Raw genomic sequence first — 21,752 nt, forward strand, 5'->3', positions numbered from 1 at the left:
GAAAATCAATTATTTTCCAGGAAAATGTAACGTTGTGGCCGACATGCTTTCGCGACCTGAGTGCAGCGACAAAGAACCTTGTGAATTACAAACTATTGTTATTGATGTCCCATCAAGAACAGCTGCTGACCTTAGGACGGAACAGTTAAAAGATCTTGAACTGAAGAAGATCATAGATTGTTTTGAAGATATCAACAAAAGTGTTGATTTTGAAAATTGGACGGAACGAGGGTACGTCTTAAATCAAGGAGTACTCTACCGCTACTCTCCACACTCGGAAGTGGAAGAGGCTCAACTAGTCATCCCATCTCATGAAAGAGAACAAATTTTAAAATTACATCATAATGCACCCACAGCTGCACATTATGGAGCTGATGGAACCTTTTCTCGAATATCATCCAGATATTATTGGACAGGTATGAGAAAATATATTACCAATTATGTAAAAAATTGTGCAGAATGTGTCAGATATAAGGCAGCAAACCAGAAACCTGCTGGTCTGTTACAGACACCTGTACCTGCTCAACGTTTTGAAAGCATAGCTGTATTGATCTTTTTGGGCCCTTACCAAAAACGAGTGACGGCATGAAGTGGATCTTCATTGTTGAAGATTGTACTCCCATTAAAGGAAGCTACTGCTAAGGAATGTGCCTTAACACTACTCAATGAAGTCTTCTTAAGATACGGATTACCACGACATCTAATAAGTGACAATGGTACTCAGTTTGTTAGAGCGATCATTCAACAGTTGTGTTTTGTACTAAGCATCAATCAAAGTCTAATTCCAGTTTACCATCCGCAGGCAAATCCTGTTGAACATAAAAACAGAGATTTGAAACCTCGTTTGGCACTCATGGTTGGTAACAACCATACATTGTGGACTGAACAATTACCTGCTATTAGATTTGCAATGAACACTGCAAAATGTGAAAGTACTGGATGCACTGCAGCTTATCTCAACTTTGCCAGAGAATTAAGTACTGTAGACGATGTTACTTCTGACCTGCGATCTGTTATTCACAATGACAATTTTGTTCCAGAATTTACTCCTTACTTAAAACGTTTTGAAAGGAATATGTCACAAATTAAAGAAAATATCAAGAAAAGTCAAGATCGTCGAAAAGCATATGCAGACAAATTACGTAAATCAAGCCCTAAGTATAAACCAAATGATTTGGTTTGGGTAAAACTTCACCAATTAAGTAAAGCAAACCAAAGCAAAACTGCAAAGTTCATGCCAAGGAAAGATGGTCCTTATATCATTCTGTCCCAGAAATCACCTTCATCATTCATCATAGCTAGTTGTGACAAACCTAATGAACCTACAGGTGTATATCATGCATCAGCTATTACACCTTTTCAAAATGTCACACAGAACCAATCTCCTGTAATGCCTTTAAGGAGACGTGGTAGACCTCCAAAACAAACTTCTAACGATAATGAAAATCCTGGGAAAGATGCAAATTTATCCAGAATTACACCACCTCGCCGGGACGGTCATAGGAGGTGTAGGGGGAGGATGTAACGGATATATTTACTCATACCTTCTCTTTTGATGCACTAGAGGGTGCTACATCCTTTAGCCAGCTAGTGTCTCTCCCATGATCCTCTGCGAACACAGAATTAATGATGTAGTCCAGCAGTCATGTTTTTTTAGTGTAATTTTGTTTCTTGTTATGTCTGTGTGTTATTATGTTTTGTGAATGTGGAGCTTAAGACTTAATTAAAATATATCTGCTCCTAAGAATGGTTGCTTTCATTGGCTGCAATATTTTTATCAAGAGTCTCGTAACAACACAACGGGCATACTATATTTTTTTGCTTCCAATGTTGTTTTTTTAAATTACTATTTTACTGTTCTTATTAATAATATTTGATTATAAAATGTGCTCCTTTATTTTACATTTGTTTACAGCAAAATGGTTTACATTTTTAGTTTATGCATATTTTGTATAAAATAAATATGGCAAAGAAACAACTGTGCTTTTGTACCTTTTTTGAAAAATTTCCAATTCCTATATTTATACCAGTTATTCAGGTACTATGTTAAAAAAAAATATTGAATACTAGTCATTTATTTTTGTATGATACTACATTCACTACTCACAACTTAATTAATCTGGTTCTCATTTAGTGTACTTATACTAACTAAATTTCCACTAAACACTACAATTAACAAATGAAATAGAAGTTACACTTACCATCCATTCACTCACAATAATATCAACTTTTTCAGGCAAATTAGCATCCTGTAAATTAAATTACGTCTTAAATAAAGAAAAAAATTTCAATGTTAATAACACGCTTAAACTCGCATAATTTGATAACCTAAATTCTGACTTCTGAAATAGCAAAAAACATTTCATCATAAAAATGAGCCTAAAAATGAATTTTGTATTAGTAAAAAGGTTTATAGTACAATTCTAAATTTAAAAAAGTACAATATTAATTTTTATAAAAAGTACCCTTTAAGATATTATAATTTGATTGTTACTCTAATGATAATGATGATGATAATGCTATTATTAATAGCAGTATATAAAAAAAGAAAAACATGCAAAATCATAAGATTTCTTTTTTTAATATGAAGTTAACATATTAGTTTTCTAATATCTAATGATTATTTTAGATTTATTTACTAATAACTGATTTTATATATCTTCTCATTCTCAATCTGAAATTTAATTGGCAGTGCAGAAATATATATACATATATACTACCACAATAAATATTCTCTTATATGTAATAAAGAAAGACGATTTCGAAAGTTACTTGTGCCTTAACTTGTGACACAGCAAATTTTTAGAAATATACCAGTTTCTATCAAAATATTTTTTAAAGTGACTCTGAAACAAAATATTTTAAAATTACACAAATTTCAAACAGTATATTTGAAACAAATTTAGCAGCTTGAAATAGCACACAATAAAAGTATGCTCATTTTCAACATACATGCTTAAAATATGAACAAAGATTTAAAAAAAAAATCCATATCTCTAAATAACACTAATAACTATCAGGTAAAAATTAATGTTTTAATAATTGATTAAAATACACAGTTAAAAGTCCGTAATCTGGACGTCCATTATCCGGAATGATCTATAATCCAGACCTCAGAGCCACAAACGTTTTTTTCGTATGCTTTACGCATGCACGTTTAATGTTACGCATGCGCATTTAGCACAAAAAACGAAGCAACTTAAATAACTTGCACTGAAAGAAATGTTTTATAAAGTAAACAAATGAATATTAAGCTTTTTTTTTTTTTTTTTTTGTAAATTTTGATACCCTTTAGATCATAATTTCTCTTCAAGCACGTAATGCGTTTACGTATGCACGTTTAGCACAAAAAACGAAGCAATCAACTTACAGTGAAAGAAATGTTTAATAAAGTAAACAAATAAATATTAAGCTTTTTTTATGTAAATTTTGATACCCTTTAGATTATAATTTCTCTTCATGCACATAATGGGTTTACGCATGCGCGTTTAATGTTTACGCATGTGCGTTTAGCACAAAAACGAAGCAAACATTTTACAATGAAAAAAATGTTTAATAAAGTAAACAAATAAATATTAAGCTTTTTTTTTTTTTTTTGTAAATTTTGATACTCTGTAGATCATAATTGCTCTTTATTTCATAAATTATGGTTTAATATTTTCAATTGTACAATTTCTGCATGCCATCTTACCAGATTTAAATTGATGATCTATAATCCGGGAAAACCCCTAATAAAGGGACTTTGTACTGTATCTCTTTATTATGTCTCATTTTAGACAATGCTTTTACATTTAAATTTTTTTTTAATTGTCAAGTTTACTTTAAAAAGTTTCTAGTTTAAACTTATGTAGTTTTCATATCATATTTAGATCAGAATGTCAGTTTTACTGCTTTTACTTTTTATGCCAGGTAATGAAATTAAATTTTGCATTAATTTTTTATTTTTGCTTTCCCCCTCCACATTATTAAATTTCCCTCAATCACACAGTTCACTGCCAAAAAACTGAGTTAATATTTGTCACTTTGATATGAAATCTGAATAAAATTTTCTTAATGTGCTGCCCAATTTTTATAAATATCCACAAAATATTATGTCTTCCATGAATACAGCACTAAAATTCTGAGTTAGTTGTCTTTTTTTTTTTTTTTTTTTTTTTTTTTATGCTTTGCTTCTAAACCTCTATTCTGAAAAACCTACTGAAATAAAATCTTAGCTGATCTTTCATAGCAATTTGGAACAGCATTCAATATCAAGCATAATTTGAAGCAACAAATACAGCAATCCCACACTATTTATTTTCAGATAGTAATTCCTCTATATGCACAACAGAATGTATTTGTCTCATTTTTTTCAAATGAAGTTTATAATGTTTGTATGAAACTAATCAGTTATTTATGATTTGTGCCTTTACTATAACTTTTCCTTTCCATTTCCTCACCAAAATGCAAATCAGTTAGATAGTATTTAAACTGATGTTTTGGTTTTGGGATTGTAATATACACCATGTTTCTCCTTTTCATGGGCACATTTCATTAGTTCCTGCCAAGTCTGATAAGTTTGTAATCATTTGGCTTTGTGTCATCACAGCAGACATTTAAATTAGTTATGTTGATAGAGTTATTGAGCCAGCTCTGGTTAAAATGTAATTGTGCAGTTTCTGATTACTAGCCTATGTTTTAAATTGAAAGTTACTGTTCCTTAGTTGCATCACCAAAAGTTGTGGTTGTTCTTATTAACACAAGAGGTTATTACACACACACACAACTTAAAAGGTTTATTTAAACCTTTCCAAGTCTCTGTAGTTACTTCATAAAAAGTGATAATTTGCTTTGTGTCTGTTAGGGTTTTGGACTACTTAACGACAGATCAAGGCAATCCATATAAGTTCTGAGGGAATATTAGAAAGCTTCTATCAGAAGGCCACACTGCCAAATGCATTTAACTGCCTACTATATTAAAGACAGGCATTAAGGTAGATGTGCAATGACAAATAAGACTAAAACGCATAACCAACTCAAATTTACAGTCTGCTGTATTACAAATGCACAAAAATGGCACCATCATTTGCTGAAACCTAGGTGCATCACAAATATTTTCAGAAGACAGGAAATAAAAACAAAAAAAAAATTCCACAATGAGATATTTTGGCTGTAGAGTCAAGACCTTCCATATAAGGACAATCAACTTGGCTTCAAGATTCTGACAAGATGAGGATGTGTACTGATGTGTGGCACAATGACTTGTAAGGCTCCGTGTTAAACAGAAATAATGGAATCGGATAAATGTTTGCTAGTTAAGTCCTTTGGTAGCCAAAGAAATGTACATTGATTGCATATGATCTGTTATGGAACAAAATCTGATAGCTTCAATGTCATCAATATGCATATTATGCATTCCATACACAATACTAAATTTAATATATATATATATATATCTTACGTGACATGGTCTAAACATGAATTCCATAGCTGTTCACCCAAAGCATGATACACATCAAATACAACTGCATATATATATACACCTTACGTGACATGGTCTAAACACGAATTCCATATCTGTTCACCTAAAGCAACTTAAACAACTTGCATTGAAAGAAATGTTTTATAAAGTAAACAAATGAATATTAAGCACACATCAAATACAACTGCAACATCATTAAACAAAGAATTTTTAAGTAACTTATAATTATATAAATGTGTATAACTAAAGACAAACTAAATCTAACCTCCATTTTTTCTTGCATAACAATTATTCGATCAGCATATCCATTTGTAGCAACAACTTTCTGAGCTTCTGTTGCAATGGAACTTGCTTCAATGGCATACACTAAGGAGAGAACACATCGCTCTTATTAAAGAAAGATTTTTTTTAAACTTAAAAAAAATATTCACACTAAAAACCTTTTTCATACCACTTATTTTTCTTACTAAAGAGAAAAATTTAAAAAACTATTGCTAAAATGTTGACACCAAATTAAGTATTGCATTATATTATAAAAATAAAAAATCAATTTTTGCACCTTTTATATCACTCAGTCAAATCCAGAAAAAATATTAAAATCAAAATCAGAATATTTTATTTAGATAAGAATAATAGATTGATCAGGGCAAATTTGGTCATAATAAATACACAATAGGAAGAGTAGGTTTCATTTTAATAAATCAAACAGTTAAATCTAATGATAAACTCAAAAGAAAATTTAATTGTTTTAAATCATGATGCACAGATTTCTCATTAAAGTACTGTTATGCTTTGAAGAATCATGCAGTCAAATGAAAAAAGTTTTAAATGAAAAAAGTTCATGATTCAAACCTGGGACAAACTGACATAGTTAGTGCTGTAATGAATAAATTATAGACATTCAAATTAAAGATCTCTTCTTGCAAATGAATATTTCAAAATAAGCCATTCAATCTATTTTAACAAATAATTTGTTCATGGAAAATGACCAACTTGCAGCCACAGGAAATTGCGACTTATCAGGTTCATAGAATAGCCTTGAAAATACCTTCCATTTGGAAATCAAATATCGCGTTATGGCTAAGACTAGATTAATATGACGTTATGAAATCCAATTTGATCTGGCTGCAATTACTAATGATAATGTGACATTTTCGTATATCATAGCAAATTTAGACACATCAACTTTATTACATGCCTCAAATTTAATCTTAACACCTCCAGAAACTGACAAATATCTAACTTTAAAAAACAGATTAATCACAGAGTTTCAAGATTCTAAAATAGCATAAATCCGTAAACTTTTATCAGAATTACAATTAGATGACAAAAAACCTAGTTTCCTTTTGAAACAAATGAAAGAGATAGCATCAAACAAAATACATGATGATTTCCTAAAAAATCTGTGGATACAAAGACTTTCTTCCAATATGCAAGCAATTTTATCTGCTTTGGATACAGATTTAATTCATCTATCGCAGATAGCAGATAAGGTTTTGGAAATTACAAATGACGCACAACTCAATGTTTGCACAGCACCAAATATTGAACAAAATTCAGAGTTAAGTTCAGCACTAAGCTTTATGACCAAACAAATAGAGAATCTCACTAAGCAAGTTGAACAACTGTCTTGAAAGCAGTACAATAAAGATCCAAGATACCGCGATAACCGCAAAAATTCAAAACACCAAAAGTTCATTACCATCATGTTATTATCACAAAAGAAATCAAATCTGAATGATGTCAAACTGATACTCGTAAATGTACTCATCCATGCTCATTTCACGCGGAAAACTAAATTCCACTGCTATTCCGAAACAAGTCATGGATACTGGAATAGCAGACAATACTTCCAACAGATTACACATATATGACAAACATGTAGTTTCTTGTTGACACAGGTAGTGACATTGCCTGCCTTCTGGTGCCTAAAGGAAAGCATATCTCTGTTACTACTCTAAAGTTATTTACTGCAAATAATACTAAAATTAAAACATACAGCATTAAGCAACTAAATTTTATTTTCGATCTCAGGCAAACTTTTAAAAGGGATTTCATAATAGCTGATGTTTCAATTCTCATAATAGGGACCGATTTCCTCAGCTATTTTGGATTGCTAGTCGATTTACAAAATAAATAAATAAAATAAAATAAAAATTACATTAAAAAAATCTGAAAGCTTTTAGACTTTACATTATGCCCAAAGGGACTATTTTTTTAATGTTTTGTGTGTTACCTTTATTTATTAAATATAATGTTCTTTGTGCTTAAACCATAAAATTCAGTTCAACAGCAATATCGCAAAACAATTTTAAAATTACTATATTTTTAGAATTTCTGATACACAGTCTCATGCGCTGGAGATGAATTCCCCCCCCCCTTTCCGTACAGTGTTACCACTGCTAACTTTGAAATCGTCGAATTTCTTAATAAAAAATTCACTGACGTGTTACAAAATATGAAATTGATAATAAAACAAATTTCAATTTCCAAATTAGGGCTTCCAGATGCTCATTTTCGGTAGAAAATTATGTTATGTTACTAGTACTTTCACGAGGACTATTACAACTGATCAAGAATGTCAATTCGAGTCTTGTTTATTTAAGGCTCTAAACTCCTAGGCATAAAACGAATATGCACAACTGCTTATCACCCTCACAGCAATGGTTTAATTGAGGAATTTCACCATCCTTTAAAATCCGCATTAATGTGTCACAACACCATACAATGGACAGAAGTTTTACCAACTGTGCTGCTTGGGCTGAGAACAGCTCTCAAAGAAACCATCGGTTGCACTCCTGCTGAACTTGTGTACAGAACTACCATTAAATGATCCTGTTGCAAACACTGAACAACACCAAAGTTGCATGCAGCAACTTAAATCAAAACCAATTAGATCACATGCAGTAAAAGCAGTGTTTATTCACAAAGATTTAAAAACATGTTCACATGTGTTTAAGTGACATGATGCAGTACGACGGCCACTACAACCACCATACGACAGCCTTTATAAAGTGCTCAAACATGGTGAAAAAATATTCAAATTATCCATTCATGGAAAAACTGTTTCGGTCTCAATTGACCGGGTGAAACCAGCATTTCTGTTGAATACCAACATGGATACTTGTTTTCCTGATACTTTGAAACCTAGATCTGCCAAACCAAATATTCGTCAAACTCTTTCAAGCAGATGTGCATTTCCCTGACTTTTATGTACCATCACAATGTTACTAGAGGGGGAGTACACAGATCACACAGAGATGAGAAAATTGTGTGTGTGTGGTCCTCGGACGTCGCTATTTTTAAGCTGTTACGATGTGTCAGACGACATGGTCTGATATCGCAGATATAATAATTTGTTTCAGCTGACAGTACAAGAGGCATAACTTTACGACCAGTGTCAAGAGATTTTAGCATTTTACACTGTGTCTGTCAACAAAGCCTCTCGATTTCAGAAGGGCTGACGAACTAATGATCTTGTTTTTCTTCTGAAATCGTTGCAGATATAATGAATCAGACAATGTAAAATGTAACTAAAAATTAAGGAGGTGACTCTAGTTCAGTCTGCAGATTATTTCCAACCAAACAACATACGAGAATGCTCTGGAACTCTCAACTACAGAGACTTGCCGTTAGCAAGATTCTAACATAACAAGGACAGTAATCTTACCTACATTAATTGTTCTAGGTTTTCCATATTATTATACATATGTAATAGAATTTCTCATAATTTATAATAAAAATATTTTGCATTAAAAATGCAGTAAATAATACACAACCTCAACAAATGTAATAATCATTACAAGGAGTCATCAATACTACCTGCTGCCGGTTACCACATGATAAAGCAAGCTGGTCCCTTTCCAAAATTGAAAGCTAGATTACATACATTCTGAAGTAGATCCACTCTAAAAACTTATATGATACAAAAAAGTCAATGAAATTATACACCAAGATCCCAAAAATTACTCAACTTTATCTAAAAATTCTCATATTTCAGTTAATGCAATGCTTAAAATTCATCAGATTCCCCGTCCAATATAAGGAAAGGTATGGAACTAAAACTCTAATGCAGTTTGAAAAAAAAAAAGAAAAAAATGTTAAAACTGCTGAAAATTCTCAGTATTTATTTTTTAAAAAACTTGTTAATATTGCTGAGAGAATTTATATATTTAGAAAAAAAAAAAAGAAAGAATGAATGAATGAAAGATACATTTACCTTTTTTGGCACCAGCTTGAGCACAAAACAGACTCAATATACCTAAAAATTATGAAAAGATTACTGTTAAAAACTTTAAATTACTTGACAATATACCTCTATGTAGACATTAATGGATGCATATATATATGTGTGTGTGTGTGTGTGTAAGAGATACAAAAAATATTATTGAAATGTATCAACAAATTAAATTGAATTGGAACAGTCCTTCAAATTCTTAATTCTAATTGCGTTACATCCCCTCTTCAGGGTTTAACAAATTAAATTGAATTGGAAGGGTCTTTTAAATTTTTAATTCTAATTGCACACATCCTCTTTTCGAGGCTCTATATCGCACCATGCTACATCATCATGTTTTCCCAAGAGTAACCGCAATGCAAAATCTTTTGACCAATCGCACCTCAGGATTAAAACAATCTCCACATTATCACTTTATTTGATGAAAGAAGCCTTTCAATTTTAATACAATTAAACTAAATAACTGGAAATCTAATATTTCTAGAAAAAAGTATTGCCAAAACTATTATTAATCAAATAAAAAAATAAAAAATATTTGTAGTGACAGCAATTTATTTTACAAACAAAAATATTTGTAATGATAGCAATGATTTTACAAAACAGCTTTTTATTAATTTAAATATTAAAGGTTGACAAAATTCCACATAATTTTAACAAAAGACAACTAACTAAACAACAGTTGTCAATCTAAAAATTATTTACACTACCAAACTGCTGTTTTTCATAAAATTCTATACATAAACCATTATGCCAGTATAGTTTAGATGCCCTTGACTCTGTTAAATTAGACATTCTTGCTTAATTCTTACACAGATTTAATTTAGATTAGATCTTCACCTAACTTAAATTTATGGTGGTTAGTACTGAACTCCTTTTGGGATTTCTAATCTAGGTAATGTGATGAATTTTACTTTTACAAAATAATTTCTTTTTGTTACATCATTTTTGCTAGACCATATTTAATGTTGCAGTGGTGATTTTTTCCCCTAACTATATTTATTATTTTGTGCTGTATCTAAATCCATTACTTAGTACATTATACACTTAGCAATGATATTTTGCTACCAAGCACAATATACATTTTTTCATTTCAAAATTTTTGTTCCTCTAATGTTACTGATTTTAAGAAGTAGCTCCTTTTTTTAATTTTATTTTTATAATTTCAGTTTTAATTTTCATATGTTGGATTATTTCTGTTTTACATGTTTTTACATGTTTTTTGAGCTCAATCCATTTGAACTGAAATTATCATTACAGTACAACGTCTTTAATCCGGACTAGTCGGGACTTCGGCGATTTCAGATTAGGGGTTTTTCCAGATCATAGATCATCAATTTAAATCTGGTAAGATGGCATGCAGAAATTATAAAATTAAAAATATGAAACTGTAATTAATGAAATAAAGAGCAATTATGATCTAAAAAGTATCAGAGTTTACAAAAAAAAAAAAAGCTTATTATTTATTTGTTTACTTTATTAAACATTTCTTTCAATGCAAGTTGTTTAAGTTGCTTCGTTTTATGTGCTAATACTTTCTCTTTAATTAACCAGACATAATTTCTTGTTCAGTTACAAAGTTAATCTTTAATTAAACAGACATAATTTCTTGTTCAGTTACAAAGTTCTGCTGTTCAAGTTCTGTAATTTCTGTGCCGAGAATACCGACTAACTTGTCAATCAAAATTTTTTCATTTTCACTAACCTCTCTGTCACTTTCTTCATGACTTTATCCATTTTTTGCAGCAATTTCACTTTTTGTTTGATGGACATCTAAACATGCTTTCGGTTTGTAGATCCTTTGGCAGCTCCAGAATTGGAAACTCTTTTTCACATAATCGAAAGTTCAAGCTTACTTTTTATAAAATTTCTCTAACAGTCTGCAAAAAATAATAAGCCAGATCCAATTAGAAGCTTAAGGAACAACGCAATCTGCAATATTAACTGAAATAGATAATTAGATAATTTTAGCCTAGCTTACACCGTCCGTTATACATTAAACTCGCATGCGTAAACGTATTATGTGCATGCATAAACGCATATGCGCATGCGTAAAGGTATTATGTGCCTGCGTAAACGCTACGCATGCGCTTTGTTTCAAAATTTGTAGCTTTGAGGTCCGGATTATATATCATTTCGGATTAAAGACTTTGTACTGTATTAGATTTTCAAGCTTTTTGTGATTTTGTTGCTACAAAAAATTGTTTTTCATGATTTTGACCAGACCTATATGGATTCAAAATTTTTATTTTTCTTATTGTGTTGGATTGCTTATATTTGCATGCCATGTTTTGGACTCATTCTGCTCCAGATAATATTTTCTTTTGTTTATGGTTTCGAATTTTTTTTCACTGTTTACTTTGTCACGTAGGTGTTTGTCTAATTAAGATATAGATTACTTTAACTGTCTTTCTAAAATTAAATTTTAAATTGTATCTTTGTTGGTTCAGAAACAGCCTGGTTTATTTATTTCATTGCCCCAATTCAATGATAATCACACAGCAAAAGATGTAAAGTTCTTATTTCATTTTTGTTTTGCCTCCTTTTCTTTGTAGTTTGTCAATATGCTTCAGGTTTTTTGGCTTTTGCATGTTTATTCTGAACCCAATATGGGATGAATTTATTATTTATTTTGCATATTATATATTATTTATTTTGCATTGTTACCACTGCTTGTTACTGCTTTCAGCACACAACTGGATTAGGTTTTGAACTGCTTTGTATTTTTTCTTTTATAAATGTATTTATAAAAATACATACATATTTCATACAATAAAATTACAATTAAATGCAAAAAATCAAATGAAATTCATTAACTTGGGGAGCATATATAAAAATAAATAAATAAATAAAAAATACACTCAGTTACATTTCTTCATTTATTTATATTAATTACAGCAGCAAAACTCCTGCTTTTAATGAATTATTTTTGTTATTATTTTATTCCTAACTGATTTTTGATTGCACCCACACATATAACATGCAGGCATGAACACATTTGTGCATGCTCACACACACTAAAGCTTACAAGCATTGAGTAATGCTTAAATGGTATATATACTAAATAAATTAAATATTTAAAAATGGCAAAAATTACAGGTCAGTGAGCAAAAAACTGATAAAATATCTGTCCTTGTTTACATACAGAATAATTAATTATATAGTAGAAACATTATTTTTTATGATTTTTTAGATAGAAAAGGATTGTATTTTTATTACCAACACATGTAGTCCTCTTACAATATGCTACTTTTATAACAAAAAATTCCAAATAATATGTTGCAAAATGTACATAAAATTAACAATTCATTAATAATATCACAGTTTCTTAAAATTAACATGACGTAATAAAAGAAATTGATTTAAAAGTTACCTGTGCCGGCACCAACGTCAAGAACAACTTTCTGGTGAAATAACTTATAATTGGTAAGAATAGCTTTTCGATATGTTTGAGTTCTAGTATAGTCCCCAATCATAACTCTATGAATTGACAGATCAGCATAACATCTAAAACAAAAATTCCATTTAACAGTGAAATGAAAACTAGAACTTACAAACTTTTGCAAAGTAATTACAAAAACTAGATATAAAATTCATCCTAAATATAACTAACTTTAAGCATAAGGAGAAGCAGTAAGCAGTTTATTTGCATTAAGTGTATATATAATTAAGTTAAATTACAATTCAACAAATATATAAACATCTGCATGTTTAACAACATGAACAAATACCTAAAATAATTAGAATCATTATTTTCTAGTTCAGTCTCTTCATTGTCAAAGTTCAACCTGTAAGACAAAAAAAATAATTATAATAATAATATTCAGATATCATATAACATATTTTGCATGAACACTTGCTGTTTTATAGAAAGATATGAAACATGTACAAAACAGCATGTCACATAATCTTTCATTGCATGTGATATTGTAAAAAGTATAACTCATTTTTTGTAAATTTAACCTCAATCTCGGAGCATTGATAATACATTCAGCTCCAAAATGTACACTGCAACCATAGTTCCTATAGATAATCACTATACTGTTCTGTTCAATCAGTCGAAATATAAGACAAAATAATGACCATCTATTGCACCTCTCCTTGTAACTACATGCAAGTGCTTATGTTATTTTGCTTTATTAAATAATAATTTTAAATAATGACTGAGCATAAAAAACACTTAACCCTTTGTGGCGCACTATACGTTAACGTAGGAATTTCAAAAAAAAAAAAAAAGTTGTATGCAGTCTATTTAGTCCTAAAGGAGTATACAGGTAAAATTTTGTAAAAATTGCACTTCCCATTTTAATTCTGTGAGTGTTCCATGAGGTGCAACACTGCGCCGCCAGAGCTTTTAAAAGTGCGACTAAGCGAGCATTGCAGTGAAGCACGAAAATGAGTAGAAGTGTTTGTATAAGAATGAAAAAACTCTGTATTATGGCTGTATACATGGTTTCCTGGATATACACAATATTCTTGAATATATACGGATAAATGAGATAAATATCTATATACACAAGTCCTATATACAAAAATATTTACAAATTTTTGGAAAGAACGCGTTGGAAAGAGTTTGACCTCTCCGCGCCATTTATGGAAAATTAATAATAAAAAAATTAACTACGATTAATATTAACAATAAAGAAAAACAAACCTATAATATATACATACACAAAAAATATCTACACAATTATTGAACATAAATGGGAATGAGACTAAAATGCGACAGCAAAAAATTCTCGCAGGTCTAAGTAAAGATGTGTCAAGCTACTAATAAAATTCCCGCCTAAAAACTACTCCCAAAAAATTCGAGATGGTAGTATTAGGGCTTTCATAACACAAAACACACCTCACCCCTCAATACTGCTTTGTTTGAATTTATCCCCCCCCAAAAAAAAACAATGGATGTTCTCTCCTAAGCACAGATGTTCTGATTCGTAACAGCATGAGATCGTCGCTAAAGGCGCAGTGTTCCCGCTAATGCAACACCCGGTTTTATTCAATGATTCTGCATATGGTTTTTGTATGAAAGAATAAAAAAAATATGGAACAAATAATTTGGAGTACAGCCAGCAAAATTATGCCCAAATTTTTTTCCAAATACAATTTTTTATATCATTAAAAAAATAGAGAAAATTACTTGAAAAAAAGCGGATTTTAATAACACATAATAAATGAAAATTCTGTGTCTCTTTGTGATATGCTGCTATCTACTGTTTAAAAAGAAAAGTTTAAAGTATATTATAAAGGCATTTTTATCTATTTACGGTTAAATTTAAAGGTTTCAGAAGTGATTCAATTTGGGTGTTCCATGTAGTGGAACACTGAGCCGCAAAGGGTTAACTGACAGAGATATGAGGTTTCCCACTACTTATAAGAAATGTGATAAAAAAAAAAGTCAGAATTGAGGCTATTAAAAAAAATATGCAACTTTTTGATACAATATTTAATCCCCTTCAAAACCGTCACCTTCTGAGACAAATACTTAATTCAATATTACTTCTACCAGTGGATGCACACTTTGAAACTATTTTTATAATAAATATAAGCAGTTGCTTTGTCATATTCTCTTGTGTGTTTTTGCCATCTTTTGGGATTTTCTGTCTCTTTTTGTTCAGAAGAAAAAGTCTTTATCATTCTGATTTTAGACATACAGTGGCTACCAGATCTGGGAAATTTTGTGCCTGGTTATAAACTGTGAACAGGCTCAACTGAATAGCAGGTGCGTAGTTCATTCATTAGATGAAAGCAATCCTAGCCTTTTCAGAAAAATAACATTTCTCAAATGTTGAACTCTTATTCATGATGAACAATGACCTTAAAATTAAAGAAAATAATCAATGGTATCTTTACATTGTTTAGAACAGGGGTTCTCAACCGGTGGTACGCAAAGAAGCAAAGTATTTTTAATTATTAAATTCAAAAATTAAAACCCCAACATACTGATTGAGTTTTTTCTCCAATACTCTTAAATGTATGCAATCTGACCTTTGTTCAAGAATGGTAGTGGTAGTAGTACTTTGTAGTGGTGGTACTACAAAGGTTTTCAATTTTTGTTTAGATGGTACATGCTAGTCAAAGGGTTGTAAACCACTAGTTTAGACTAATTTATGCTTCTCCATTACTATGGGTCTCAGAGAGATTGGAGTTTTCCTATGAAGACTGAGCCTTGGTTTCAGGATCATAACTATACACCCCCAATTACAATCCTTTTCAAAACTTTTTTTATTGTTATCAGCATAATCAAGGTCATTGTACAGCTGAAACCTGACATTTTGATAATTCAAAAACAGAAACTTGACAGACATGTATATCACACTCAAATCTTTAGAGAGAATAGACGGAACTTGACTATCACTAATGTTGAGCTCCTCAGATATCTCAGACAGAGACGACTTTTTCACACAGATAAATGCCCATCTAATGTTTTTTTCCCACTTTCAAGACATTTAGCTCATAATAGCAGTTTAATCTGCTGTCTTGGAAATGTTTGAATCGCTTGTTTGAGCATGGCTCATATATATTCTTCCCTCTACATCTTCTGCAACTTTGTGCATTAGGATCACAAAACTTTCACCGAAATCTAATGCAAATCATTTATTCAGTTTTCTCTCACTTCAAATGCTTCAAAAGAAAAACACTTCACACATTTACTTAAAGAATTCTAATAAACAAATGAAGTGCACTACAATAATATTACTTGAGCCGTATGAATGACCTAATCCAAGGTCAAAAAGTAGGCTTTGTTTTAGGTGTTTTCACTCCAGCCTATGGCACCAGATACTTTCTGATCAAGCCTTGTAAATCTATCAGACCCGACAGGAAACAGCATAACTATTTTGTTCAGAATGATAAAGACTTAAAAGATGAAAATGTAAACTTGATTAACTATCTTTCTAAACATAATGAGACCCACAATTACAGTTCTTGTTCACAGGATTAATTGCAATCCCAATTCACAAATCCTGAAAACTATCATATGGTATAAATCTGACATAATTTCCAATAATTCAGAAAATTAATGTGAAATATATATATGTAATGTTTTTGAAGCATAGTTGCGGTGGCATTGTGGGAGGTTGGGAAGACGAACAGATGACGCCAACACAAAAGTGAATTAGAAAAATTCCCAAGATTTATTTCCACACATTTAAAATCATCTCAGTAGATATTTATCCAATCATAATGAAATCCGATACATTTTTATGATTCAATCATAATGAAATATGATAAATTTCTGTATACAGTACAAAGTCTGTAATCTGGACCCCAAAGCTACAAACTTTATGCGCATAATGCATTTATGCATGTGCGTTTAATGTATAACGGACGATATAAGCTAGGCTAAAATTATCTAAGGCATTTCAGTTAATGTTGCAGATTGTGCTGTTCTTTAATCTTCTAATTGGATTTGGCTTATTATTTTTCGCAGACTGTTAGAACAATTTTATAACAATTAAGCTTGAACTTTCGATTATGTCAAAAAGAGTTTCCAATTCTGGAGCTGCCAAAGGAACTACAAACCAAAAGCATGTTTAGATGTCCATCAAACAAAAAGTGGAATTGCTGCAAAAAAATTAATAAAGGCATGAAGAAAATGACAGAGAGGTTAGTGAAAACGAAAAAAATTTGATTGACAAGTTAAGTCGGTATTCTTGGCACAGAAATTACAGAACTTGAACAGCAGAACTTTGTATCTGAACAAGAAATTATGTCTGTTTAATTAAAGAGAAAGTATTAGCACATAAAACGAAGCAACTTAAACAACTTGCATTGAAAGAAATGTTTAATAAAGTAAACAAATAAATAATAAACTTTTTTTTTGTAAATTTTGATACCCTTTAGATCATAATTGCTCTTTTTTTCATAAATAAGGGTTTCATATTTTTAATTTTTTAATTTCTGCATGCCATCTTACCAGATTTAAATTGATGATCTATAATCCGGAAAAACCCCTTATCTGAAATCGCCGAAGTCACACAGCATACAACTATGCATTGTTTCACAAGAGTTGTACCATATTACACAGATGCTTGTATGACTGCACTCAAAATAATATGTCAAAAGTAAATATTACTTTTTATGACAAGTGCCAGGAAATCTTTGATTTTTGTTAACTTGGTGAAAATTTGGTAAACCAATGTAACACCACCAACCAGCACTTTTTTTTTTTAGCAAAAGGGGGAAGGTCTGGTTTTTTTTTTTTTTTTTTTTTTTTTTTTTTTTTTTATTATTATTATTATTATTATTATTATTATTATTATTATTATTATTATTTGATCTAAAGCTGAATTATATTTCTGTCAGAACGTTTCTGATTTGTTACTGTGTAAGTTAAGCAAAAATTCTTTATCTCTGAAATATGGGCAAAAAATATAAGCTAAAATTCTCCAAAATGCATATTAGCTGAACCAGAAATTGAAATTTTGCACTGAAATAGCAGAAGAAATGCCCTTTTTTTTTTAATTCTCAGACACTTTCCTGTTTTGTTTCACTAACAGACCTTTCCTGTTTTGTTTCTAAGTATTTCAGCTCAGTAAAAATGCTTTACCTTTAAAACAGGAACTGAAAATACACACGAAAATGTTTCAAAATCCTAATTAGCTGAAATTATTACCTAAAAAAATTCCTTTTTTCTAGAATAAATTTATATACATAACAGTCTCCCAAGTTCTGGTACAAATTGAAGAATTTTGAACTAAAATGTAGCAAAATTATGGAGAATAATTGAAATCAGAGAAAAAAGTACATATTTTACTGTGCATATATTCTTTTTCAAAGAAGAACTACATATGTACATACACTAATATAATTAAAGAAACAATGAGAAATTAGAAAATGCTTTACAGCATAACAAAATGCTTACATGAAATTAATAAAAAAGGTGGTTGAAAGATACATCTTATTTACTTCAAGCATGAAATTTATTTAGCCTAGGTGGTAGTACATTAATAAAATCTGTCAAATCACTTTTTACCATACTCCAAATATCAATCCAATTATCAGCTTTCTGGAAACTTAAAATATTGATTACATGCTAGACATCCATAAAGAAAATTTCTTGCTCCAAACTCCCCACATTTAAATTGCACGTATATTTACCATATACGTGCAATTTAAATTCAAAAGAAAATACAGTACAAAGTCTGCAATCCGAATGTCCATAATCCCGACCTCAAAGCTACAAACTTTATGAGCCTGCACAAGTGCATAATGCTTTTACGCATGTGCGTTTAATGTATAATGGACGGTATAAGCTAGGCTAAAATTATCTAAGTAATTTCAGTTAAAGTTGCAGATTACGCTGTTCCTTAATCTTCTAATTCGATCCGGCTTATTATTTTTTGCAGACTGTTAGAACAATTTTATAAAAATTAAGCTTGAACTTTCGATTATGTCAAAGAGAGTTTCCAATTCTGGAGCTGCTAAAGGATCTACAAAGCGAAAGCACGTTTTGATGTCCATTAACACTAGAATGGCGGTAGGGGTCATTTTGACCTCCGAGCACTTTTGACCGTTGATTACTTTTGTTTTATTGGAAGAAATCGTTTGAAATTTTTTGACTTTTCCTAAATAGATGACAAATATTTGTAAAAAAAATTTCAGCATTGTAGGTTTTTAAAATATTGGCATATATTCCTAGAACGGCAGACGGGTGTCAATTTGACCCCTTTACTTCTGCTCGAGGCATTGTCAAATAATCCATGAAAAAAATTCACTGATAAGGATTTTTCGATTGCATTCATACTATCTCCCAGAGGGATAAAAACATGGGTGGTCTTACTACTTTGTAATGTTTATATAAAATGTTGTTCCTTTGTTTGCAATTATCTATTCGTTCGAAGGAAATACTGCAAGGAAGGTAGATGCTTACATTTCTTTTTACACGCTTACATTTCTTTTCAGAAATAGTTTATTTTACAGATGTATTTTGGAGTTTGTTAGTTCAGCTTACTTACCGCAAGTGATAACAGTTAGGACAGATTTTTTTTGGTAATCCCAAATCAGTATTTCAGTACATATGAATTCTGCCATCATTTTTTGTGGAAACATCTTAAACAACTTAAATTGAAAGAAATGTTTAATGAAGTAAACAAATAAATATTAAGCTTTTTTTTTGTAAATTTTGATAACCCTTTAGATCATAATTGTTCTTCATTTCATAAATTACGATTTCATATTTTTAATTGTATAATTTCTGCATGCCACCTTACCAGATTTAAATTGATGATCTATAATCCGGAAAAAAGCCTAATTCGGAATCGACGAAGTCCCGACGAGTCCGCATTATGGACTTTCTACTGCATTTAATTAAGAGAGAAAAAACTAAAAGATTCTGAATGCACTAACAGTAATAAATAAAACAAAATAAAAAATAATTAATACTAAAATTAAAATTAAAATAATTAATACTAATAATAAAAAATAATTAATATTAATAATAGTTATTTTGATTTTTCTGACAAGTTTACAGCAATTCATTTACATGAGAATACATAACTATTTTCAGAAATCTTTACCTAGAATTTGAATTGCAGCTATCTTTATTAATTTCAAAGGATGAATCAGAAGTTTCAACTTTACAGTGTGCATCATAAACACTTAAAACAGATCCTGAAGAATTGGCACTTATTTCTTTCTTCTGTCTTTTACATGGAGGCAATATATTTTCATTTTCCATTATCTTCAGATCTTATAACTTATATTCAGCTTTAAAAAAAAAGGCAAACATATAAAAACAAATTAGATCAGGGATTTTGAAAAAAGGTCCTAAAAATATTTATGAAAATTATTACCTCTACTGTCATCACAAGCATTTTAAAAGCACATATGCTTTTTTAGATTCAGAATAACTACAGGTTATTTTAAGTTATTTTTAATAATTTGAAACACGGAAAAAGTATTGAAAATTTTGTCTCATTAATTAACTTTATTGAAAATTTATGATATAAATTCGTAAAACAAAATAAAAGCCCTTTGAAATCAAATTCCCAGACTTTATTCATAACTAAATAAAACTGATGTTAATTTTTTCTTCTTTCTCCTCCCCATTACAAAAAAAATAGAAATCACTATTAAGAATTAATCAGGAAAAAAAATCTATTTTTTAGCATGGCAATTATTCTTTAAGTGAATGTTCAACAGACTTTAAAAGTAAAATTTCAGAAGTTTACAACGTGCTTTTCCACCAGTAACAAATTCTAATAGATGGTAAGTTTTAATCATGATATCAGCCTGCCCTTTAATCTTATTATTTATTTTAGAAAACATTCACTTTAACCATTTTAAAGTTAACATGTTCTTATTTCTCTACATGATATTTATAGTGATAAGATTTAGCATTTACTTCTTTGATTTAACATTTATTTCTAAGATTTATCATTTACTTCTTTGAACTGAATTTACCTACTACAGTCAAAAGTCGTTAATTCGGACACCCATAATCCGGACCTCAAAGCTACAAACTTTCTGCGCATGCGTCGCTTTGACGCATGCGCGTAAGACCTTTACCGCTGCTAATTTGCGTGTGCGCGTGCGCAAAATACGTTTACGAATGCGCGTTTAATGTATAACGGACGGGATAAGCTAAGCTAAAATTATCTAATTATCTATTTCAGTTAATGTTGTAGATTGCGTTGTTCCTTAATCTTCGAATTGGATCCGGATTATTATTTTTTGCAGACTGTTAGAGCAATTTTATAAAAGTAAGCTTGAACTTTCGATTATGTCAAATAGAATTTCCGATATATATTTACTAATATGTAAAGGATATACAAAGCGAAAGTATCTTTCGGAGTCCATTAAACAAAAAGTGGAATTGCTGCAAAAAATGGATAAAGTTTATCTAAACTTTAACGTTTGTTTATCTAAACTTTGTTTATCTTTAACGCCGCGGCAGCGTGCATTGAATTGGAAGTTGATCTGTCAGCACTATCCTTATCTTAAGGGCAGATGTTTTTATTTTATTTGGCTTATAATTGCTTACTCAATGTAGTATTTCATCTCGCCATTGATATGATTTAAATCAAATGCCTCGTCATTATAATTCGCTTCCGA

General features: G+C 30.3%; 1 protein-coding gene across 2 annotated transcripts in view; it reads right to left on the reverse strand.

Moving 5' to 3' along the window:
• Positions 1-21,752, reverse strand: part of LOC118205782 (protein arginine N-methyltransferase 6-like) — a 69,053-nt gene that overhangs the window by 37,332 nt on the left and 9,969 nt on the right. For both annotated transcript variants that reach the window (XM_085826457.1, XM_085826450.1), the window contains 6 exons: positions 20,216-20,405; positions 13,427-13,483; positions 13,069-13,202; positions 9,681-9,722; positions 5,727-5,827; positions 2,202-2,249 (listed from right to left, as the gene is read on the reverse strand). In XM_085826457.1, the coding sequence (XP_085682583.1) occupies positions 2,202-2,249; positions 5,727-5,827; positions 9,681-9,722; positions 13,069-13,202; positions 13,427-13,483; positions 20,216-20,376 (543 nt within the window). In that variant the 5' untranslated portion in view covers positions 20,377-20,405. The remainder of the gene's footprint in view (positions 1-2,201; positions 2,250-5,726; positions 5,828-9,680; positions 9,723-13,068; positions 13,203-13,426; positions 13,484-20,215; positions 20,406-21,752) is intronic.

This window comes from Stegodyphus dumicola, chromosome 1 (assembly GCF_044657685.1).
Source record: "Stegodyphus dumicola isolate Sdum_Otavi_A_Nest chromosome 1, ASM4465768v1".
NCBI lineage: Eukaryota > Metazoa > Arthropoda > Arachnida > Araneae > Eresidae > Stegodyphus > Stegodyphus dumicola.